This window comes from Sinohyriopsis cumingii, chromosome 11, assembly GCF_028554795.1.
Source record: "Sinohyriopsis cumingii isolate HCF-2022 chromosome 11, ASM2855479v2, whole genome shotgun sequence".
Lineage (NCBI taxonomy): Eukaryota > Metazoa > Mollusca > Bivalvia > Unionida > Unionidae > Sinohyriopsis > Sinohyriopsis cumingii.
The window spans coordinates 110,519,751-110,546,513 of record NC_142971.1 but is presented as its reverse complement, the minus strand read 5'-3'; the positions used below and the strand labels follow the sequence as shown (position 1 = coordinate 110,546,513).

The 26,763-nt window shown below is 34.7% G+C and overlaps 2 protein-coding genes across 4 annotated transcripts; both read left to right on the top strand.

The window, feature by feature from the left end:
• The first annotated feature begins 7,081 nt into the window (after positions 1 to 7,081).
• On the top strand, positions 7,082 to 17,669 carry LOC149789286 (uncharacterized). 3 transcript variants are annotated; one of them, XM_089975479.1, is made up of 4 exons: positions 7,082 to 7,215; positions 10,706 to 10,787; positions 12,204 to 12,367; positions 14,511 to 17,669. In XM_089975479.1, the coding sequence occupies exons 1-4, from the start codon at positions 7,146 to 7,148 to the stop codon at positions 14,606 to 14,608; spliced, it is 414 nt and encodes a 137-aa protein (XP_089831605.1). In that variant the 5' UTR covers positions 7,082 to 7,145; the 3' UTR covers positions 14,609 to 17,669. The 3 variants fall into 3 exon arrangements, with proteins under 3 accessions (XP_089831605.1, XP_089831604.1, XP_089831606.1); XM_089975478.1 differs by having other exon boundaries at positions 12,204 to 12,409; XM_089975480.1 differs by lacking the exon at positions 12,204 to 12,367 and adding an exon at positions 12,053 to 12,157.
• LOC149789287 (uncharacterized) lies at positions 8,161 to 10,546 on the top strand. The gene is made up of 3 exons (XM_089975573.1): positions 8,161 to 8,254; positions 8,632 to 9,167; positions 10,475 to 10,546. Exons 1-3 carry the CDS (start codon positions 8,161 to 8,163, stop codon positions 10,544 to 10,546), a joined length of 702 nt encoding a protein of 233 aa, XP_089831699.1.
• Positions 17,670 to 26,763: the final 9,094 nt, after the last annotated feature.

Sequence of the window (26,763 nt, the reverse complement as noted above, 5' to 3'; positions counted from 1 at the left end):
ATTTTGCGCCCGGGGACGAACTATAAAATTGGCGCCCCAGCCCCCTCCCCGTTTAATCACATTTTTGAATATTACCCTTGTTTACTTATTATAATGTAACGTTGTAAGCCTCATTTTGGCGCCCCTGTACCTTGGCGCCCATGGACATATGTACCCCCCTGCCCCCCCCCCCCCCCCAGCTACGCCTCTGGGACATCATGCTACATGTCTGCGGCATGATGCCCCAGTGCTAGACGTCACTATAAACTGCCACACTGCAGACATCGTAGCGATGTGACTGAAAAAGTGTTAAAGCTACGTTAAAGATCAAAATCACGTCACATTACATCACACTTCTTCCTTGTAATGTTATGGATCATCTTCTTGCTTGCATTGTGGAAAGGAGCGATTGAGTAGAAATTTTCTTTTTTTGTACAGATTAACCAGAAAGGCACTTATGCTGGGTCATTCCCATTGTAGATGGTTAGGTCAGTATTTCAGCATTTGAGGACCAGGAAAGACCTTAGACTCATTCCATCTTTAAACATATTGGAAGCCTGTAATGTACGTATGAAAGGGGTTGGATGTCATGACATGAATGAAGTGCGTATAAGAAGCCCCGGCATTGTAATTCTTCAGACAGCAACGCCCTACTCTCCACCCCACAAGACAAAAACAACACCTACCCCATATATAATTTGATGGGGTCTTTTTATACATCGTATGCATCATGATTCAGCCACTATGGTCTTCATTTCATTTTTCAAAGAAAAAACAACACTATCACTCACTTCCAAAAGAAACACATAAATTAATAGCACCAATCCGAATCCAACACCAAATCGTTTTGTTATTATTTTTCTTTACCCAACAACTGTATGAATAAATATTTTGTCTCAACGCGTCCTAGCAAAGGCAACCACAATAAATAATATTTTTAAAGCAAGCAATGAACTTAGAAATGAAAATACATGCTATGAGGTTAGAGCCCTTGCTATATAAATTACTACGCCATGAGTGACCAGCAAAGCAGGTCAGGGAGATACCCAGTCAGAGTTCCTAATGCATATAACCCTCAAGTTGTGGCTCCTTATGGTAGAACAATATATATGAAAGCCTAACAACCGTAACAGAACAATATTTATGAATGCCTAACAACCGTAACAGAACAATATATATATGAATGCCTAACAACCGTAACAGAACAATATATATGAAAGCCTAACAACCGTAACAGATTATGCGTCTTGGCTTAGCGAAAAAAGCATACTTTTTTTCAATTTCAGAAACCAACACCCAGCCACTTTACACCAAGAGAAAAAAATTAATAACAACAAAAGAACCCAAAGCCACATCCCTGACTGTTTTGATTTTTCAAAAACCATTAAGTACAATAATGAGTACAATAATGAGTACAATAATACACAACATGGGTCTTTGTTCGAGTCACTACATGAATAAAAAGTGTAAAGAACCAAACATTAAAATAACAGCTATAAATGTACAAATTACTACGCTTTACCGACATCCAGGAGTCGCAAGGTTTTAAGTTCTATGCTAAATAGGCACTGATATTCCATAAGTTAGTCATGGTGAATGACCCACAGCTTATAATATTATAATTTCCTAACCAAAAGTTAATAAAATTTGTAACTGAGATAATTAAATGATAATAATTTCGTTTATTTATCATCTTTAATTTACCTATTCAAGCATTTTTAAATTCTGCCAATGATGGAACGGTGAAACCCAGAATGGGTGGGGAACAAACGCTTGGACAGAGCTTATTAATGTTTTTGTTTTGTTTTCTTTCTCACTTTGTTTGTTTTGTGGGATTTGGCGCGTTTGTTTTATTTTGTTTTTCTCTAGTCAGTGTGCTCTCTCCGTTCGATTCTCCGTTGGCTAGCTTACTTTCAAACAAAATTATGTGCTATTCGCCATAACTGTTTTTTGTACCTATGTTTAGATTACCCGTTTAATAGTATGTATGTATATTGCATTGATCTCGGCGACATGCAGTGAAGCAAGTTTTGGCAATCCGACTTATTACAGTCGGAAGGTTCAGCACATCGACTATTGGACTTTACAAAATGTCCGTCGCTAGATAAGTACTTGAAAGTCTGCAAGTCTCATACAAGTACAAATAGTACGATTAAAATATAACAGCTAAGTTGAACTATAAATAGGTATTCCATATTGGTCAAAACTTACTATATACACACACAATAAGTATATATATATATATATATATATATATATATATATATATATATATATATATATATATATATATATATATATATATATATATATATATATATATATATATATATATATTCATCAAGAGAATATTAGACCTTGAAAACTATTCTATTTAACAATATTGATAGTTTCATGTAATGAAACAATGAAGAAAGAAAGCGAAGAGGAGATTTTTAAAAAATCGTGTAAGCTGTAATCTCTTGTTGTTGTACTCGCTAGTTTGATTTAACATTAATGATCATGACTAAATAAATTTGGTATGGCCATGGCCGTATTGCCAGCGACAGTTTTTGTTACAGTCACCTAATCAGCACTAGAGTTCAATTATTTGACCAGTAAATTCAGAACAAATCCGGTACAATGATATCGTTCACTGACCTTCCTCATCACATACGGGTATATTTACATACAGGGTGTGCTCAACAGTATTAAAATTAAACCTGTTGCTAAATCAAATATTATATAAAGTTATTTTCAAAGCTTCATCTTCTAGTGGAACATTGAAACTACTTCAATCATAATCAACCTTTCTGGCAAGTCAATCAGCCTTAACAAGCATTTCCTTTTCCTAATTACCAACAGTAATTTACCAAGCATTTCTTTGTCTAATTACCAACAGCAAAATAACATAGCGTTCTCTTCCCTAATTACTAAATGCAAATAACCAAGCGTTTCCTTTCTTAATTACCAATCACAAAGAACCAAGGATTTCCTTGTCTAATTATTAACAGCAAAATAACCAAGCATTTTCTTTCCTAATTACCAACAGCAAATAACCAAGCATTTCCTTTTCTAATCGCCTACAGCAATAACCAATCATTTCCTTGTCTAATTACGGACAGCAAATAACCAATCATTTCCTTGTCTAATTACGGACAGCCAATAACCAATCATTTCCTTGTCTAATTACGGACAGCCAATAGGACAGATATAAACCGACGCAGCATCTGATTATCAAGTTAACCTCAGGCAGTGAGTGGACTTTACTCTCAGGCTTGGTGTGGGCACGGGCACGGGCACGGGCACCGGAGATACAGCCCCCGGTTGCCTCCACCCCCGTCTTGTCGGTTCTGGTTACATAATGTTTATAATCTGGGACGTGGAGGAATTTTTCCCACAAATATAACTTAAATTTAAGGGAAAATATGCTAATTAGTAGTTAAATGACGCAGAAAATAATGATGTGGTTTTGTTCAAATTTAAGATATATGCTATGTTTACTTAAAGTAATGTCTGTAAAACAAATAATCATCATTTCTGATACATGAGAAAAGATTTTCGCTCCTAAAATATTTGGCCGCGGCTTTAATAAAATTGTGGAAAGGTCTATTAAAGGCTATTGGTAACGTTAAAAGGCTCCGTAGTGGGGGTGCGTGTTGTTTAGCCAGATATCACGTATCACGTATAAATGTCATAAGTTGTAAATAATCAATTATTAACTAACAAACTGTAATATAAATGTGGAGGTACAATCTGTTGTACAAAAAACGTATTTCTAAGACCTAAGACCTTAAAAAGTCAGTTTGATACTTCGCGCCGTAGACAACATAGCTCATAGCATTCACTTCGTTCATTTCTTTTGGATGTTACGACTATCATTACTATTAAATTAAGTATAATGAACATGCTTATTTGCGGAGAATGTGGCAAATACATATGTATACTTCAATGTGTTTTTCTATTGCGGATTAAATGATGTGTCGAATAGGCTACTTGTAGTGAAAGAGATGGCGCTCATTTGTACAGTTAGTCACATACAAGTTAATAGTGATTTAGTGACATTTTTCGTTATTTATGATAAACAGCTTTTGTTATTATTTTGTGTGTGACATTTTGTACACTGGGCAAATCATTGATGTAGTCATTTGCAAAGACAGGGAGTGCTTTAGAAAGCAAGATACAAGGATGCGATTTGGTGGTAGTATACGTGGGACATCAATTCAGATGTTGACCTACCCACATGGCTAAGGTGATGTGCAACATATGATATAAAAATAATAATGGTTTTTATGTTTATATGTCACATTATCGTAATTATCCCGCTCCAAAACTGATTAGACTTGATAATTGTCGTCCCCTGCAGTAAGCAAGTACCTTCAACAGAACATGTTATAGCGTGGTCATTTAGTAGAAAGAAACTGTGGTAACAGCAGAAATTAATATACCATGAATGGGTCATCACTGTGCGCTCCCTTTTTCTGACTCCTGGAATGGAACGTATCAACACAAAGATGTAAAGTCGGTTTTATACCGCCATACGTTTCAAACCTGAAAATATTTTATATTTCATGTACATTAATGTCAGCGGATTATGTCCTTTACAAGCGAATATAATATGGCTAAGTACTAGAGAGTTACATTGAACTTGACGGCTAGTATTATTAGTGTCTTCCTTTTAATTCTTAGTATATGCACATATGATAATAAGATGGCAGTTGTAGTGGTTTCCAAATTATGAACTGGGCTTGGTCGTAGGGGAGAGATGAGGTACAATATAAGGGGCAGTTTTTGTGACATGTTTAACATGGTATTATCAAAGTCACAAACTCCACACATGGGTTGAATGCGGTCAAATAAATTAGTTACTTATTGTGGCTTAATGTGCAAGTCCCCAAATGGTAGAATTGAATACGGTGTTCAATATTTGTCGTAAATTGTAATGTGTTTAGTCATGGTAACTGATTGCTCACTATCAACAATCCTGAAGCTTCTTGTTCCTTACATATCGTCTCGTGAATTTTACAACACCTCACACTGCAAGCCGCCTTTTTCATTTTCTCTAAGTTTTCAGTGTCAGTTAATGTTCTGTAACATTCATCAAATTTATTCAGTGAGTTTTAGGGATGGGATTTCACAAAGGTTTTTATCGCGAAAGAAACACAAAGAGAAAATGGTAGAACAAACTTTTATATTCTGTACACTTTGCATTGAACCCACTTCAAGGATACAAAGAAAGTCGTTAGTGACTTGAACCCACTACAAGGATACAAAGAAAGTCGTTAGTGACTTGAACCCACTACAAGGATACAAATAAAGTTGTTAGCGACTTGAACCCACTTCAAGGATACAAAGAAAGTCGTTAGTGTCTTGAACCCACTACAAGGATACAAAGAAAGTCGTTAGTGACTTGAACGCAGTAGTCATCAATAAGTAAAACAGAGAAAAATAAATTACCAGTTGTGGTCCAGATGATTTAACAAGATAGATGTACATCATGTACAGCGTGTACAGTAAGACAGATGTACATCATATATAGTAAGACAGATGTACAGCGTGTACAGTAAGATAGATGTACATTATGTACAGTAAAGCAGATTTACAGCATCTACGGTAATATATATATATATATATATATATATATATATATATATATATATATATATATATATATATATATATATATATGTACAACGTATACAGCAAGATAGATGTGCAGAATGTAGAGTAAGATAGATGTATATCATATACAGTAAGATAGATGTACAGCATGTACAGTAAGATAGTGTGTGTTTTTAACGTAGCTTTAACAATTTTTCAGTCATATCGCTACGATGTCTGCATTGTGGCAGTTTATAGTGATGTCTAGCACTGGGGCATCATGCCGCAGACATGTAGCATCATGTCCCACCAAGTCACATTATCCTGACACCAGTCCTAACACTAATCTCTTAATGCTGAGCGCCAAAGCGAGGTAGCTGTTGGTACCATTTTTGCAAGTCTTTGGCCTGATTCGGCCGGGGATCGAACCCACGACCTCCCGCATCCGAGGCGGATGCTCTAAACACTAAGCCACAGTAAGATAGATGTACAGCATCAGCAGTAAGATAGATGTACAGCATGTATAGTAAGATATATGATCAAAGAATATGAAAATATTCCAGACTGTCCATTTTTAGGAAAATCATAATGACCGGGACTGAAAACTGTGTCGTTATTATTATTGACAAAATACATATACTGTTAGTCAATTACTTCGTTATAAAATGCTGCTTATGCCCAGTACAGACCTCAATACCTGCATTTTAGGAACTGGTGTCCAGACTCTTTACCACCTTGTCATGCTGTTCATGACTTATAATGTGCATTGTATTCTGCAAACAACATGTTCAGAAAACAGTTTATGTTCAATTTCTTAAAGTTTAATACAAAATTGACGTATCCTTTGTTACTAAATTGATTATTCACAAGTGTCAGTGACATTTCGTTACATCTCGTTTTCAGTGCAGATACACTTTCTATTGCTGTGCGCTGCATCAAAGGCTGTGGGCTAAAAGGTATGGAATTGATTTATAAGCTATTATTTCACACACTAACTGCTAAATATTAAAGGATACTTAATTGAAGGAACTGGAGCATCACTGTTACCATCATTTTAGCACTTTTTCCCAATCAGAGTACTATACAACTGTACTGAATCGTGCACCACTTGTAGCCATGGGCGCCCGCATGATTTTTTTTTTTTTGGGGGGGGGTCAGGAAATTTTGAGGGGGGGGGGGCCAGTCATTCACGGCCGGGAGAGTTAGTATAGTAATCAATCGGAAACTAAAGCTAATATTTACTAAGCGTTTTTAACAGAATCTTGTGACATATTTTCAGCTTCATTTGCATGATTAAATTTATCATCACTGTGCGCTCCCAGGGAGGGTCACGATGCCCCCCCCCCCTCCTTGACATATGCTGCGGGCGCCCATGCTTCCTACCGTACCAATCAGTGTCGAGTTTATCGCAGATGAATACTTGATATCATTTTATTGCCTGTGCAGGTCAAGCAGTACGATGAAAAGCTGAACTTTGTGACGATCAGGCTATGTTAATCCAATCAATGAGGTCATGCGTGCATGATATGTCTTTTTCTAGAACATAGAGTTACACAGTATTCAACCGTAGGCCGAGAAAGCCAAGGATGTTCAGTTTATACAGTGAAGCGTCGGCCTGGATTTCACACCTTATCCTAATTGCATTGCCCTATTCAGGTAATACGTTTTGTTGCATATCTCAACTCTTGATGTTTAAGTCCAAATTCATATATTTTTCAATGAAAACGTAGGACAGGGGTAGCTGGGATTGGGAGGGGAGCAGGATCTGAAGATCCAAATGTGTGTGCATGTTTCTCTAAGTGCACAATTGCGTGCTAATACATGTACACGTGAAAGTTTTTCTTCATTCGCCCTTGATCAAAAGGAATTCCGATTTTTAGAGCACAATGGTATCAAGTGATGAGGAGAAGAAGAGTCTCGGGATTTCCGCGAATATCGTTTGCATTTGGATTGGTGGTGGCTTGCAGAAATTCGTTAATGGAAAAGAAGCGCGGCGACTCTATTTCACTGTGGTCAATTTAGTTGGATGGTCACGAGGATTATGTTTCAGAACGTTATTGTTATATTAGTGTGGGCCACACTTAATAACTACATGCATTTATGAACAGACCAACATTTATTATAATGGTGCTCCCTGTCTGTAGCTTTTTCTCGCAGTTGAGTGGAATGCTTTTTCAGCTTCTATTCCTTTTTTACGTTAATTTTACCAGGTAACGGTCAGAATATGCAGAATAATTAATTTTCTACTCGTATTTATCAGTCAGTGTCTATTCAACTATTAATCACAGATGCAATACATTAAAACATCAAAAAAGTAAATCATTCTGAGTTATTTTTGCAATTAAATGTTGTGTTTTAACATGAAAGGAAATGCGAGAATGTGAGTGCTCGTTGTTACTCTTATCTGACAATTTCAAGAGCTATATATATATATATATATATATATATATATATATATATATATATATATATATATATATATATCGATCGTCGATTATAGGTTTGATGTAACTCCTATTAATCGAATCGTAATCTAATAATGTTTGGTTTATGTCTTTCATTTATTAGTCAATATCGCGAACAGTCTCGATCTCTTTAAGCATGAGGAGATTGTACTGTTTAATAGAAAAGTGCTTCAAGAAATGGTGGAAATGTGCTATATTTTTCGTGACACCTACTTCAGCTAATACCAGAAGTAGTGATATATTCAAAACTATCTTATTACTAAAGATGAAGGAGCTATAGTCGTAACTTAAGGATCAATAAGAAATATTTACTCCTAGGTGCAGTTTGGCGCTTGTAACCAGAAAGAAGGTCTTGGATAAATGCTACACTCCAATGTCGTAGTATCCTTAGTTCATCTGAGTTCTAAACAAAACTCCAATGTCGTAGTATTCTTAGTTCATCTGAGTTCTAAACAAAACTCCAATGTCGTAGTATTCTTAGTTCATCTAAGTTCTAAACAAAACTCCAACGTCGTAGTATCCTTAGTTCATCTTAGTTCTAAACAAAACTCCACTGTCGTAGTATCATTAGTTCATCTGAGTTCTAAACAAAACTCCACTTTCGTAGTATCCTTAGCTCATCTGAGTTCTAAACAAAACTCCACTGTTGTAGTATCCTTAGTTCATCTGAGTTCTAAACAAAACTCCACTGTCGTAGTATCCTTAGCTCATCTGAGTTCTAAACAGAACTCCACTGTCGTAGTATCCTTAGTTCATTTAATTTCTACACAAAACTCCACTGTCGTAGTATCCTTAGTTCATTTAAGTTCTACACAAAACTCCACTGTCGTAGTATCCTTAGTTCATCTTAGTTCTACACAAAACTCCAATGTCGTAGTATCCTTAGTTCATCTGAGTTCTAAACAAAACTCCACTGTCGTAGTATCATTAGTTCATCTGAGTTCTAAACAGAACTCCACTGTCGTAGTATCCTTAGCTCATCTGAGTTCTAAACAAAACTCCACTGTCGTAGTATCCTTAGTTCATTTAAGTTCTACACAAAACTCCACTGTCGTAGTATCCTTAGTTCATCTTAGTTCTAAACAAAACTCCACTGTCGTAGTATCCTTAGTTCATCTTAGTTCTAAACAAAACTCCAACGTCGTAGTATCCTTAGTTCATCTAAGTTCTAAACAAAACTCCAACGTCGTAGTATCCTTAGTTCATCTTAGTTCTAAACAAAACTCCACTCTTTTCTTTTTCATCAATACCAGTATTATCAATACAACCGAAAAATAAAAAAGAATTAAAAACTAAAAATCAAACAATGTTGTGGCCACAGTACCAATACACATCTCTAATTAATTAGCACTGGGGTACAGTTGATTGAAAAATTATAGATTTGAATTATTGACAGCACCATATATCTAACAGTAATTTTATCACAGATAAAACAAAGAAACATAAAATTGTTTCTGTTTGGGATCCAGAAAGTCAGTATACAGTGTTATCTATATTTGATTTACATTGTTTGTTTGTTAGTCGTTTTAATTTTTTTTATATTTCATTATACGTTATTATAATGTTACATTGTTTATTGGACTTTATCAAATTTATTTTCAACTTGACCTGAATTATTCTTTTTTATATATTTTATTCTATAAACAACTAATACATAGCTAAAATAGTTTCCATGTGTATGAATTTTATATAAGGATCATCGTTAATAGAAGTAAATATGTTTATTTTGGTCCTGGTCTAGATTATTGGAATTCCCCTACAATTTAGCTGGTGTACCTGATATTATCATGGTTATTTGTTATAATTTTAGTAACAGACATCTAATAATAACCAACATTTTATTTTATAAACAGTAAGAACTTTCTAGAAGGTTATTTTCCATTAGGTATTTGTTTAATAAAGAAAATGTTAATTGTGACCTGAGGTCAAGTAGAGGACTGTATAATATTGTCACTAGAAAGATTATTCGTTCGTGCTTAAGATCTAGCAGAATAAATTTGTATTATTGTTGTGACCAGCAGTTCATTTGGGCTGGAATTTATTTCTTCAAGTTATTCAATTTAGGTGATTTTTCTCGGAAATTCAAAAGTGCTCTGATAACATTCTTGGAAATAGAGACTTGGATTTATAGTGAAATACAAACAAATGGATATATTCTCGGATTGAATTATTGTGATCCAACTAAAGACTATTTGCACATCATCATTATACAGGCCATCATAGACACATCAACACTTTCAATGTTGGACTTAATTTGATTTTCTATTAAAGTTATTCAGCACCTTCAATTAGATGGACTTATGTCCGTAACCCTAGGATTAATTTGGGATTTAATTCGCGATACCGTAAGTTCTCTTTTTCCCACTTTCATTTTGTATTCTATGGAAATAAATTATCTGTTGAATTTTAGAACGTTTGATGCTTCTGGCTTTTTCTGTTACTTATTTTAGGAGCATAGACTCGTAACACTTGTAGAAGATTTTCCGTCAATCACAATAGCATCTGCAGGTCCTTTTATTTAAAGCGAGAAACTGAAGTAAGGTATGGTGGTGACCGGGGGTGGGGTGGGATAGGAAAACACACAGATAAAATAATAAAAAAATGACGTGCACAAACTTGTGAAACATGTACTGTTGCACCATATTTTCTTATAAAGAACATTCGTCTTTTTCCATATACAGTTGCGGGATTTACTTACTGTTATTACCGGGATGGTGTTAGACTTCAGTGTGATTCATGCTGTATTCACGGCTGCTGCGATATGTAAGTCACTCAAGTTGCTTAGATGTCCAAGGAATTATGATATGAATATTTTGCTGAACAAAATGTGAATATTATGTAAATGAAATTCTCTCGATACATCTTGTCATTCTGCATCTAAGTTATTTTAACGCTCGCAACACACAAGTTCAACACATAAAGTTCGAGTGACCATGACAATTGGCCCGACTGGTACTGACTTCCGCGTGAAATGCACAGGCACTTGATTCCGGGGTAAACTAATGTGTACACTCATCAATTAACAGGTAATTGGTGAGTGTACACATTAGTTTACCCCGGAATCAAGTGCCTGTGGTGAAATGGCTGGGATTGGTTCTGTTTTACTGACCTCTGCATGAAATGGCTGCAATTTATTATTCTGTTTGATGGCACAGCAGTACAAGTATGCGATTTAGTGCCGAGCAATGGCAGTAAAGCGCCTTGCCCAAGGACACAACATGAAAGTGGACCCCTCATAGTTTGAAGTTGATGGCAGAATAAGAACCCGCACCTCTGCCTCTACCGGTCATCTTTACTGGCATACGGGCGGGCTCATCAGGTGTATTCTTTATCCCCTGGCCAAAATGGCGGAGAACATGGTACAAAAAGACCACAACAAAATGTAAATGCAGATTGTATACATACAGCTCATGCAAAAGCACCATGGTATATAAGCAATATAGTTAACTTTTACATCCACTCCAGGCCTGTTTTCCATTATGGCTAACGAAATAGCAGACAAAGAAAAGAAACTGAACTTGAGTCACAATCCGTCCCTTTCTCAGCTCTGTTTGTACAATTTTGAAATGGGAAGTACTTGTCACAATCTCTCAAACCTTTGCATGCAGACTTGCTTTGGACCGTTGAAATGTAAAGATTGACTTCAATTAAAATGTCAAGTACGCTTTTGAGTGGTTAAAGCCAACGAGTGATGCAAACACACGTGGCAACTTATTTTATTTATGATATCGGAAACCTATATATAATTATTAATCTTACTTTTGGGGTAGTTATAATGTACAAACGTTGCTAAGTTGCAATGCATTATTTAAACAGATTTCCTTACTTTTATGGTACATCAATCTCTGATAATAGACAATTTTACGTAGAATAAATGCATATGGCATTATCAAGTTTAGAATCCAAACAGTGGAAGGGAAAAGTGATGATAACGATGCTAGCGATGATGATAATGATAATATTATTGGCGCTTATACTGTTGATATTTTCTCATCGTTTTTAGTTTCATTTATTGTTTATTTTTTTAGACAAACGAAGGTAAAGATGGGATTCTATCCGAACAAACTAATTTCTACTTCCAAAGTTTGTCTGAATGATCATTACAACGGAAGACATGTACTTCTCAAAGAAAAGTGGATTACAAATTATAATTATTACGTATATTGTATTTATCGATAGAGATACAACAGCAAAACTAATAGCTGGTGCGGCAACTGGAGGAGCTGCTCTACTAATGTGTATCCTTGCCGTTTGTATGTCACAATGGAAAAAGAAGTCAGCCGGAAAACAAAATGAAAAAACTGGCCATGCATCTGATGTTCAATTACACACGGCAGCCAATGGTAATCAAATAGCATTGGATTCCTTGACAAATATGCATGGTGGTGAGAACTGCATAACTTGAATATCCCTATTAACACACACACACACACACACACACACACACACACACACACACACACACACATATATATATATATATATATATATATATATATATATATATATATATATATATATATATATATATATATATATATATATATATATATATATAAATAAACCGAGAGAAAATTAACAATAAATACAAAATGCATTTAAATTTTAAATATTTACATCCCTATTTCCAGTTTTATCAAAGCTTAAGCATGTGTGATGGTTTCTTTGTTGGCTTCAGCTTGTTCAGTGATGTGGTAAACTAGTTCGTTTTCACCTACAAATGGATGATCAATATTGCCATCTTTTTATAAACATAAAAAAATGTAACCGCAAGTTATATCCCTGATAGATCACTTACAATGAACAGATGGCGCTATATCTTTTCCTTTGTAAATCAATACCAGCTAGATTATCACATCATCAGTCAAGTTGAAACCAACCTATATTACACACACACACACACACACACACACACGTTTAACCATGATACTCTGGTCACATTCTCTTGCTATGACTCTATGGTCCTAAACAACGTCAAAGAACGAAGTAAAACAAGTTTTGAAAAATTTAAGAATTTACTTCTCATATAGGAAGGAAGCTACAGTATTTTGAATTAAATCTAAAATAATCATTAAAAGTTCTTCACAAGTACAAAAGAATCGAGAGTTCTGAATGAATTTCACGTCCTCGAATATGCCCTAGTGCCAGTTGTCTTTGTGTATCACAATGGGATTGTTCAGAACTCCTTTGAATAAATTCACAATAATCCCAGAATAATATTTTAGTCCAGAGCCAATGAGCACTTTGTAATTCCAATGAATAATCAAAATAATTGTTTCCTCTCACATCATATCTAAACACAACAAAACACATCTGCAGACTGTCACAGGATAGGCCTGAATGGATGCTTGGATCAAATGATAACACAACACCATGTGATGAAAGATGGAAATTCATGAAATGTATTAATAAAAATATATATACTTTACAAATATAGTGATTCTTTCATGCTCTCATTATGCGATTCATTCAATCACTATACACAAACATTCACAAATAGCAAAGCAAAAATGTGATTCATATATTCAAATGTATAATGGTAAGATTCATATAATCTCGCGTAATGAAAGTGATCAAATCGTTCTAAAGCGAAACCAAGTTATTTCTTGCCTTATTCTGTGACATGGACTAATACTAAAACAAGAACATAAGAAATAATAATGAATCAACTGCTCACATCTACGTCTTAATATACAGCCATATGGCTTTTCATTGCACTATTTTCCTACTCAATAAGTGACATGTCACCATATACCCCACGTCGCAATAGAACCCACCTGACCAACCCAGTGGGAAATCACCCCAAACTTGTAAACAAGTTTATTATTGCAATTTGATTTTAGAACTTGTCATCACCTATTGATAGCTCCTCTGAAATCTACAGGCATGTAACAAAATTAAAGACACAATATAGATATACATAGCAAACTTGTTAACTATATCGTGTTACTAGTAATTATATTCTAAGTCAAAACATAACACCAGGTCATAATTAAAATCGTCAGTGGAAGCTTCATTGTTTTATTGTTTAGGAAGAAGAAGTCATCATAAAAGATTTTGTCCTCCATGTCGCATCAGAAAGCAAACAGAACAATCAAGTAAAAAAATAAAACTAAACAAAACCAAAAAGATATTTTTAAAAAATTACCGATTCATGGGTCACTGCATTTTAGTGCTAAATGTTTCACCCTGAAATCAGGAATCGATGAAATTAACTGTGTATTCTCTTAAGATTAACAGAAATGTTACCCTCAGTATATTTACACATATGCTTAAAAGACAATTTGGAAGCTTTTCTAATGAAATTGTCAACTATGTTAATTGTATACTGTACTAAATATTGTACTGTATAGCCTTCATCCATGCAGTACAATTCACACGGGTGTTACATCCAGTAAAAATATTATGTTACAACTATAGATTTTAACAAGAAAATATATTTCATCATTTGAATGAAAACAATTGTTATGACGTGTATCTTTGTAGGAAATCTGTCATCTGTGAAGATAGCTACAGCAGAAGCAGTAAATCAAAATGAGATTAAATCGACGAACACGCCAGAAATTGAATGTCATCATTTTTAAGAAGTCATCCATACCTGCAACAAACACTTTTGGCAGAAGAAATTCATGATATCAAGGAAGTTCTTTCAGATCCAGACATCATATCCAGATTCCGAGTCAAGACATCTTCAAACATTAGATGCAAGGATGACTATCATTCTCCACTGTGGATGATAATAAAGAACCCCACTGATGTATCCGTCTCTGAAAACTCTCTCTCTCTCTTTCACACACACACACAGACACACACACACACACACACACACACACACACTGTACATTTACCATCTAATGTATGGCAGATATTTTGCAAGTATAATAATATTTGTCAAAACCAATATCGAAATGGAATTTTGCTCTATATCCAATTGCAAGATATTTTCAAACAAGCCAAATTGTCAGGTTGATGTATAAGTGAGTATTCTACAAGCCTGTGTAGCAGCAACTGTCTCTCTTTTGTATAAGCAGAGTTGGTGGCATGTAATTTCTTACTTATCAGAAACAGCCAGAGAATTGTTTGCTTTGCGCGCTTTGCCATGCATTGGAGAAAAGATGGACACCCTCTTTTCACCGAAATACTGCCTATTGTGAAACTCCTCATGTTAAGGACAATTCTGCACGTGGGCCTAATTGAAGTATGCTGACTGCCAAAATACAGATTGAAATCAAACATGTTTCGAATACTGCTGTCTTACACAATGTCCTGCATCTCTCATCAGTTTGTGATTTTAATTTAATTTAATTTAATTAAAAAGTTACGTTAAATACAGTATGAGTAAAATTTGGTTATATAATAAACCCTATGTTTTATTTGGATTCCTACGTGGATCATATGTTTCTGCATAGTAAACAATCAATGCCAATGAATGAACATATCGGCATTATGCATTGGAAGACATTATCTTCTATCTTGATTGGAGTCCAGAGGAAATGATAAAAGTTTCAACTCCCTCTTGTCGTAGAGGATACATAGCCATTGATGTGGTCAGAATTTGACTGATGTCGTTTCCCACTTTAGGTAAAACATCCATACGATGCATGTTGTGCCTAGCTTCTTGGATTTTGCATTCGTTAGTATTCCAAATCTAATGGAACACAGTACTACTTTGATTCAGACTAAAAAAATACATCCTATCCAATGAACAAATGATTGTCCTTGCAATTACATGTGCAAGTATAAACGATATATCTTGTCTAAACTATGTTCTTGCTTGATTATAAATTATAATAGTATTTTGTACCTGACCAATAACTTGTATTTTTGTAAACAAATAATATATAGCTAATATTTTCTCTATTAGTGTGGGTTAAATATTAGGATCATTATCAATAAAATTAAAAAGATTTATTAGTGTCTGGGTCATGTTTTTGGAATTCCCCCATAAAAATACCTGGTCTTTACCACATCTTGGTTATAATTTTAGTTATAGAATCTTCTAGAATGGAAGTTTCCATTAAAAGTTTTTGTTGTTGTTTTTTTTAGAAAATGTTAATTGTGACCTAGGTCAAGTAGAAGACTTTATAATATTATTTATCTAGAAATTATTTCTTCTTGCTTTGATATATTTAGGCAGAATCAGTCTTACTGTTGTGTTCAGTACTTGGCTTGTGCTAGAATTATTATTCAAATTATTATTCTCTGGAATTACAAAGTGCTGAAACACATTCTTGGATAGAAACATTAACCTGGAATTATAGTGAGTTCAAACAAGCATATCTTGGATTATATTACTGTGATTCATCAAAAGACTGTTGGCACATCACCACTTTACATGCCACTACAGGCACATCAATACCATTCAGTGCTGGATCTTCATTTGAACAATACTGGAATTTAATTTGAACTTTATTTATTAGGACTGGTGATAAAAATGTTAGGACTATTTGGGATTTAATTTGTATTACTGTTACGATCTTTTTAAATGTTTCACTTTGCATTCTAGGGAAATAAATTATTTGTTAAATTTTACAAAACTTGTTGGTTTTCGCTCTTATCTGTTACTTAGCTTCAGACCATAGAGTTGAAATACAATGAAGTTTGTGCATTTTCTCTTTTTCTGCCATGCCCTTGCTGCAGTGTAGATGGGGAATCATTGCCTTCGACATGAGTGAAGTGAATTTATAAGTGTCTCTGCTCCCAAGAAGTTCTTTTCCTATCTTAATACATTTTGCCCTTCCTTAGATACTTAGATACCGTATGTTTGCAACTTTCTTCGATAATGAGTACATTTTGAAGAATTTTTGTTCCTTACATCAATGCCTCAACTTTCATGTTTCAAGAGAGTGCCACAGTATCGGGGGCCGATTTGAACATATCTCCCAAATAATGTCCTCGTTGTTGAGCTACTTCTTGGTACACATGACACTCGAGTTACAATTCATTATGTACTCATTTTGAAAACCTAGTTTCACTGTGATATTTTCTTCCATGAATAAATTATTTTGTTTAAAATCTTTTTATACTCATATTCACACTGTCAAAATACAATTTATTGAGATGAAAATAATGAGGACCCACACATTCTCGGTGAACATGATGTTTCCTCCTTGGGGTATCGAAAGTCAAAGAATCCGTTGTTGTTCATGGTGTCTTTGATAGGATCGAGAGCTGTGTTTTGACCAGCAGTAGGAAATAAACAGGGAGGAAAGGTGATGGATTGTATTTTACCATCAGAAAAACCCAATTTGAGACAATAGGAAGGTTGATTGTACTCGACCAGTACTCAGCTGTTGGTTTTATTGACACAGACCGTTGACAAAATGTCGTATTTAAATAATTATCTATAAGAATTCTTATATCATAAGCATTTAATCAGCCATTAGCTGTCGCTGGTGGCTTGGTTTCGTAAAAGTCAGGAGCATTACTGAAGTGTTTTGGGATTTGTTGGTCGAGTATTTCTGCAACGAAAGTGGCTTGATCCCTGAAAACATTCCAGACTTCAGTGGGACGAATGATTTCTATCAAAGTCATTTTCCAACTGACTTTGTGGTCCAACTGAATGGACTGGCATAATGTAATCTGCTAACGCCTAACATTCTCGGGCTAAACAAAACAAAATAAACTGGATATTAATGCCCTCAATACAGGCCCTGTACAAATTATTAATGCCCTCAATACACGCCCTGTACAAATTATTAATGCCCTCAATACACGCCCTGTACAAATTATTATGAAAGTGGATCATTTTCTCGATACAATGTATAAAGTAAGACATATAATTTGTTTAAAGTTTTAATTTTTTACAATTCATCTCGTATAGGATTCCTCTATGTTATGAAAAAATATCAGTTTATTACCTCAAGGTACAAAATTGTTCCCATTTTTCATAAATCTCAGATAACTATGGCATTACCACACACTACCATTTGTTTGTACCCTTCTACCAATTTTAAAAACAAAAATCATCAAGAATATTAAAAATGTATAAAAATTAATTTATTTCATTCACTGATTTACAATTTCTAACCATGGGGTCACTTACTCTGTCAAATAATCAGCATTTAAACACAAATAGAAGTTCCAGATGTAAACTAGCAAAAAGGCTGCTTGCAGTCCCTTTCTGGATTCTAGAATAGTCTATTTCAGGAAAAACTCGTTTGTCTGCATTTGCAATGTTTATTTTCAACATTTCTAAAACAAACTGAATAAAGAAATAATAGGAACTCGTGTATACACGAGTTGAAAGAGATAAAAATACAAAATTTATGGAATTAGTGAGATTTTCAAAGATGGTGACCTACATCACAGCTGTTACTTGAAAAAAGCGATTGGCCCAAGCAAATATGGCACTTTGCTACTCAAGAAACTCCCGTTTCATTCAAAATGCAAAGATGACAGTGTTTAGGACCCTCTGGCTACAGTCAGGTTAAAATTATTAAAAAAACGACTGAAATGGCCAAGTTTTGTGCATTTTTTATATCTTGATCTCTGTTTTCAAAATCAGTAGGAGGGCACAAACAGTATGGTGTGAGGACAATCTAGTTTTAATTATTAGGGTCTGGTTGTAGGGTGTGTATGAAATAAAGTTCCTTTTCTTTTCTTAAATATTCATTATCATCTATGGAAAAAGTTTAATGTCCCTCATGTCAATGCATGCATCACATTTTTACAACAGACCGCTCCGGTGGCCTAGTGGTTAGAACGTCCGCCTCAGATGCGGGTGGTCGTGCGTTCGATCCCAGATTGAGTCATACCAGAGACTTTCAAAAATGGTACTAACAGCTGCCTCGCTTGGCATTCAGCATTAAGAGGTTAGTGTTAGGACTGGTCAGCCTGGTGTCAGGATAATGTGACTGGTGGGACATGATGCTACATGTCTGCGGCATGATGCCCCAGTGCTAGACATCACTATAAACTGGCACACTGCAGACATCGTAGCGATATGACTGAAATACTGTTAAAGCTACGTTAAAAATCAAAACCACATTTTCACAACATTAAACCACGTCCAACTTAATTTGAAATATCTTGCAAATTTTACATTTAATGGAGTTTCCTTCTATTATATTACAATACATTACAACATTATTTTGCAGATCTATTCATACCACATTTTGGCCGAGTGGTCTAAAGCGCTCTCCATTATGGATCACTGCCATCTCACCTCTGTCTGAGTGGATTTGAGTCTCACATTCAGCCAATGTGGGTATGTGAGAAAGCTTGTCAGCAGCTTCTCATGGATCGGTGGTTCTTTCCGGGGTTTTCCCGGGTTGTTCCTCCACCATTAATACTGGCCACCATGTATAGCCTATCGTGTGCTGAAAAATGCCGTTAAACCCTACAACAACAACATACCACATTTTGGTTCTTCAGGCCTCTTCTTCAATGAAGTTAACTTTAGACCTCATAAGAATTGGTTTTGAATTTTGGGGTTGTCTCATACTACCACTAATTTTCATTCTTTGACTTTCTATATACTATGCTGAAGGAACTGTTCCAATATTTGTACCATTGGAAAGATATTGGTTATTCCCTGGCTTGAAGTTGTGATTATAAAATTTCCATTTGATAAATGGGTCAATTAACACAGTTATCTCCCTTGATCAGATCATTTCATTTCCATCTCATCATTCCAGGATGGATAATTTCCTCTGGTTAGTCGTGCTTGCATAGATGTTGCTGTAATTGTGTGAGCCCTGTTCTTCTGTATGTTTGCCCTTTACAATTCTAATCACTTTTGATGCAAGTTAAAGAGGGAATGCTTACTTTCATATTTTGAAGTACAAGATTGAAAGCTACCATATGATAGTTAAGTGTATCAGTTGGTTCACTATAAGTATCAGCAGAAATATAAGCTTCAGATAATTTATGCAAGTATTTCCACAAATGTAATGCTTATTTCATTCTCATTTATTTTTCAATTTTATTTCTGGATATAAGTTATTGTTTTCCTAGAAGAACTCTTTTATAAAATTATAGGCATGTGTTTAATCCATATCAAGAAAATGTCATCTAAAAAACTTATTCCATTCCTTTCTCAGATAATCTCCAATTTTGTTTCCATGTTTCTCCCACATGCTGTCAAATGATGTCTCTTTTAAGTAGCCCAAGACTAAAGTAGTACAAGTTGTGGCCACTTTGGTGTCCTAAGCCATGACATTCTTCTGTATGTAGTAATTTACATTAATATAACATACTTTACAAATACCCATTTATGGGATTCACTTATAAATCTGTTGATTGAATTGTAAATATATACTTTCACTGTTATTGTTTAGCCAAAACAAAGTTTTTTTAAAAACAAATTACTCCAATATCGGTTTTCTGTGGTCATGTTATCAATGAATTGATATAGTGTATAAGAATAACATTTTAATTCTTCCTGAATCTAGAATATACAGCCGACTGATGTACCTGTCTATATTAATTTCTATATGCCTTGATTTCTGTAATAGGAATGACTATGTATTAGATGAGAGTTTATTGCTGGGTTATCTTACAGATGTGTCTGCCTTGAATGAATGCTTATATCAGCAACAGTGTTCCATCCATTTTTGGTAACGTGCACATGGTCAAGGAGATGTAATGGTTGGTGTATGTAGGCAAGGAGGCTTTTTCCATAAACTGTTAACCCAAGTTCACATCTAAGTAGGGAATTCTCTAACCTGTTTGATAATATTCTTTCCCAGTACATAATTTCTCTCTATGTTATTACACATCCTCAGAACCTTTCAATATTTCTTTTACACCTTTGGTGTCAGAATAACAAACTAAAGGTTTTCTACATCACTGGGTCTGAGAATAGCAACTTTAAGTTTTTAACATCTTTGTGCCAGATAATAACCAGTTTATTTTACATCTTCGGGTCAGAGAATAACAAGTATTTAATGATATTTGGATTACACTGGTCAACAGTGAAATCATTACTGACTTAAAAAGGCCCTAATCTGTAGTATTTTGGTGTGCCGAACACGAATATAACCGTGAAAAATTTGTATTGGCTCTCGTTTTGAAGATATTCATATACCTCATTTTCTATGTTTCACTGTGTAAATTTATCCAGTAGGACTGCAGCAACATCCGGAATAATGATGTAACATTGCATAATACCATCATGCTCACATCATCCACAGTTGATTGCATCATTTTCTGATGCAATGCAATACTAATGCCATGCGGCTGCTGAAGTAAGTTGACGTCAGCAGTGTACTATACATGTGTAGGCCTATTATACTAATGCCAGGCGGCTGCTGAAGCTGACGTAAGCAGTGTACTATATAAAGCCCAATCAGATAGGTTCAGCATTTAAAATATTTTAGACGTTGTGCGAGACAGTTCAAGCTACTGTTACATAAAACTTATTATTTTATCCATTTACGTACAATAAAGAACAGTAATGCCTCGAAAGTGTGTTAATACCGCGGACAATTTTTGCTATATTTGTGGGGAAGTGACATTTGCCAACCAGAAGAAAAGTATCAATTCTCAAGTGAAGAAGGCATATCATCTTTACTTCGGATGCAAGGTTGGTGACCAAGACAAGCCTTGGGCTCCGCATATATGCTGTGCTACATGTACAACACAGCTTTCACAGTGGTTGAATTGCAAAAGGTCATCAATGCCGTTTGCAGTCCCAATGGTGTGGAGAGAGCCAAGCAACCACCTAAATGACTGTTACTTCTGCTTGGTTCCTCCTCTTTCCGGCGGAATAACGAAGCGAAAGAAGTCGAGAATAGTCTACCCAAACATTCCGTCTGCATTGAGACCAGTTCCACATGGTGAGGGACTTCCTATTCCAGAACCTCCAGCAGAATATTCTCTTGATTCATCTGACGAAGACAAAGGTGAGTCGACCTGTTCTTCTCCTGGTCCATCAGCATGCAGTGATCCAGATTTTCACTGTGGTGCATCATCAACCCCACACAGAATAACACAGGAAGAACTAAATGACCTGATTCGTGATTTGGACTTATCAAAGAACAAGGCAGAATTGCTAGGATCAAGACTCCAACAATGGAATCTTCTAGAAGAAGATGTCACAATTACTGCATATCGAAAGCGCCACCAGCAATTGGAGCCTTTCTTCAGAAAGGAAAGTAATCTGATATTCTGTTCCGATATTGAGGGCCTCATGAATGCTTTAAAAATCACTCATGACCCACAAGAATGGAGACTATTTGTGGACTCTTCGAAACTGAGTCTCAAGGCTGTGCTTTTGCACAATGGAAACATTCTTCCATCTATTCCAGTAGCGTATGCTGTCCACATGAAAGAGACATACGATAACTTAAGGCAGCTACTGAATTCCATTGAGTATAACAAGTACAGCTGGCACCTCTGTGGTGATTTGAAGGTAGTTGCCCTTTTAATGGGACTGCAGCAAGGATATACAAAATACATGTGTTTCTTATGCGAGTGGGATAGCCGAGCAAGGGAAATGCACTACATGAGGAAGGAATGGACTCACAGGCAGAATGTAGCCATTGGAGAGAAGAATATCCAACACCCAGCTCTGGTTGAGGCTCAGAAAATCTTGCTACCACCCCTTCACATCAAACTAGGTTTGATGAAGAACTTCGTGAAAGCCATTGACCGGACTTTGCCAGCATTCCGATACCTGCATGAAAAATTCCCTCGACTCAGCGAAGCAAAGATTAAAGAGGGAGTTTTTGTGGGTCCTCAGATTCGAGAGCTTTTCAAAGATGACCGGTTCAACAACTTGCTGGAAGGTGACGCGAAACAAGCATGGAATGCTTTTCGCCTAGTTTCTACAAACTTCCTCGGAAATGTTAGGGCAGAAAACTATAAGGAACTAGTAGAAGACATGTTGATGAAGTATAAGAAACTTGGCTGCAATATGTCTCTAAAGATTCACTTCCTTCATTCCCATTTGGATTTCTTTCCTAGCAACTGTGGTATTGTTAGTGATGAACACGGCGAACGTTTTCATCAAGATATCGCAACAATGGAACAAAGATACCAGGGAAAATGGTCCACTACAATGCTGGCACACTACTGCTGGACACTCCTCAGAGATCCTCCCGAACAGCTGTACAAGAGACAGGCGAAGAAATCTAAGATGTAGTCAATGACTTGATTTTTTATAGGTAGGCTATTACAGTTGACCTTTTACTATTGGAATGCATTTCGTTATGTAAACATTAATTTCTTGCAGATTACAAAAAAACTAGAGCCAATTTTGCAATTTGACTGTCATATTCGTGTTCAGCACATAAAAATTGATAAGAATTGACTAATTTTATTTCAGTAACATGACTTTTGTAAAAATTTGTTGTCCAGTGTTATGCATCATTTCATACCCTCAGACTATGGAATTATATCATCATTGGGGCTAATTTAAACAATTTCATCTTTCATCATATTTCTGTTTGTACACAATGGATCCTGGAATGTTGTGGTTGTTTTTGTCATGGATTTCATTTCTCCACACAGGTTCAGAGTATCTGATATTTTGTATTTTGTATGAGTTGAGTCAAACCCATGGCTGCAGTGATTTCTCCAGGATTTTAACACAGTGTGGAAAATTGTGGAATTCCCCATCCTGCAGTTCTGTAAGGGGGTATTTTCTGATTTGGAAGAGGATTTTTAAGTTTTTTATATGATAACAATGTCTATGAATATCCCTTACAGTATGATTCAAAAGATGTTTGTGTTAAATAATTAATAAAGATAAGACTAATAGTTATTTATCTTCATTACCTGCACAGGTAGCACCTACTGCATGTCATGATAATGGCACAACATGTGTCATATGCATAGAACTCCATGTAACAGTACATGTATGACATATCCATAGAACTCAATGTAACAGTACATGTATGTCATATACATATAACTTGATGTAACAGTACATGTATGTCATATGCATAGAACTCAATGTAACAGTACATGTATTTCATATGCATAGAACTCGATCTAACAGTACATGTATGTTATATGCATAGAACTGCATGTAACAGTACATATCATATGCACAGAACTGCATGTAACAGTATATATCATATGCATAGAACTTGAGCTAACAGTACATGTATGTCATATGTATATAACTCCATGTAACAGTACATGTATGTCAAATGCATAGAACTCCATGTAACAGTACATGTATGTCAAATGCACAGAACTCCATGTAACAGTACATGTATGTCATATGCATAGAACTTGATGTAACAGTACATGTATGTCATATGCATAGAACTCGATGCAACAGTACATATATGGCATATGCATAGAACTCCATGTAACTGTACATGTATGGCATATGCATAGAACTCCATGTAACAGTACATGTATGTCATAAGCATAGAACTCCAGGTAACAGTACATGTATGTCATATGCATAGAACTCCATGTAACAGTACATGTCATATGCAAAGAACTCCAGGTAACAGCATTACTGCTATCCTGCCAAGTGGTAAAACACTTTAGTAATAATAATTATCATCATAATGCTTTATTTATCAAGGGTGGTAATCATTTAGTTAATACTATTCTCCCTAGAGGCCCTCTAAAGATGAATTTACAACAATATGCATTGTGCAAGTTAATAGCAATAATATATACTTCTATTTAGTTTAAAATTGTTAATAGTATTACAAATACTACATTCTATTATAATCCAATAGCAATATATACATGATAGTTAGATTTTTTCTTAAATACTAATATTTACTACAGATTTTACAATAAATAATCAATGAAGACATCTCAATTGCTTAGTAAACATTTGGATTCCTGCAGTAAATCTAACAGTCAATTCCTTATATGACTGGACTTAGATGTGTTAATATTAATGAATGTTGCAGCTTTCATTATATGGATGGCAGATTGAGTGGATTTATTTTAGGATGTAGGTTACTTCTGATTAGCAGTGATTGCATATTTGCATATCCTGAGAAAACACAGACTGTACATACTTGTTATTTCAAACAGCTTGGGTATTTTAATACAGTACATTTCAGAATAAATGATATCAATAAATAATTTAATACTTCATACATTGTGTATATACAACTAAGACCTTCATTGCCTATTCAATGACTCTGACTCAATGGTGTTTTGCCAATACTTATGGTAGTATAGCTAATTTACTATATTTTACACTTGCACATAATGTACATATTGGAGTAATATTGATTTAGACTTGTAAATAGTGTACACATTGGAGTAATATTGAATTAGACTTGTACATAGTGTACATATTGGAGTAATATTGATTTAGACTTGTAGACTGTGTTCATATTGGAGTAATATTGATTTAGACTTGAACATGGTGTTCATACTGGATTAATATTGATTTAGACTTGTACATAGTGTACATATAGGAGTAATATTGATTTAGACTTGTCCATGGTGTTCATACTGGAGTAATATTGATTTAGACTTGTACATGGTGTTCATATTGGATTAATATTGATTTAGACTTGTACATAGTGTACATATAGGAGTAATATTGATTTAGACTTGTACATAGTGTACATATTGGAGAAATATTGATTTAGACTTGTAATGGTGTTCATATTGGAATAATATTTAGACTTGTACACAGTGTACATATTGGAGTAATATTGATTTAGACTTGTACATAGTGTACATATTGGAGCAATATTGAATTAAAATATACTTTGATAATGATAAGAGAGTTGATGATACTAGAATACATCTTGCTTTATGATAGTTAGATGTTGTACATTTTGAGTTATTAATCAAACTGAATAAAGATCTGGATTAAGATTTTTTCAACTGTACAATATGCATTCAACTGTACAATATGCATTTTCCGTCCTTCCTTTTATTTACAGATTCAGTTACATCTTCAGTTGTCTTGGCTGGATGATTTTTTCCCTTCAAAAGTTTGAACTTAAAGTTTTGATTTTCTATACCTGGTATTTCAATCATTTTTAATCAAGGTTTCTTTCACTTGTCATATTTTTTTAAGTATTCGATTTTGTCCTCTAGCATATTTTGTAAGATACAGTCAAAGTAGTTAATTCCTTTTTAAGTAGCTTTTCATGTAATTCTTAATTTTTTGGGAAAAGAGATAAACTGGTAGCTGCAGTTCTGTCTTTTCTTTTGATGAAGGCCTCAATGAAACAAAAATGTATGCTTGCACATAAAGTATATAGTGTCCGATTACTGATTCTATTCCTGGATTCATACGTATCTTCATTTATTAATGAATACAGCAGTCCCTTACTGAACTAAATACAGGTTCACATAATTTGTTCTTTTTGCAAAAGGTTATATATATATATATATATATATATATATATATATATATATATATATATATATATATATATATATATATATATATATATATATATGAGAGAGAATCTGAATAATGTTGTGATGCATCTGCAAGCCTTAATTGGCAGAAAACTCTATAAATTAAAGATACTGTGAGAAACTCAAAGAGTGAAGTTCCTTTTTTTACCAGTTTTAAGATTCTTCTGAATGTGTTTTCATAAATTAATATTCTGAAGCTACTGGTATGAATTGTGGTAAAAGTATGTTTTGAAACAGAATACACAATGACAAGACTGAATGGGATTTTGAAATGGATTATGCCTTGACAATTCTAAATGGCATTTTGAAATGGAATATACCTTGACAAGTCTGAATGGCATTTTAAATGGAATATACCTTCAGAATTATGGATGGCATTATGAAATGGAATATACCTTGACAAGTCTAAATGGCATTTTGAATGGAA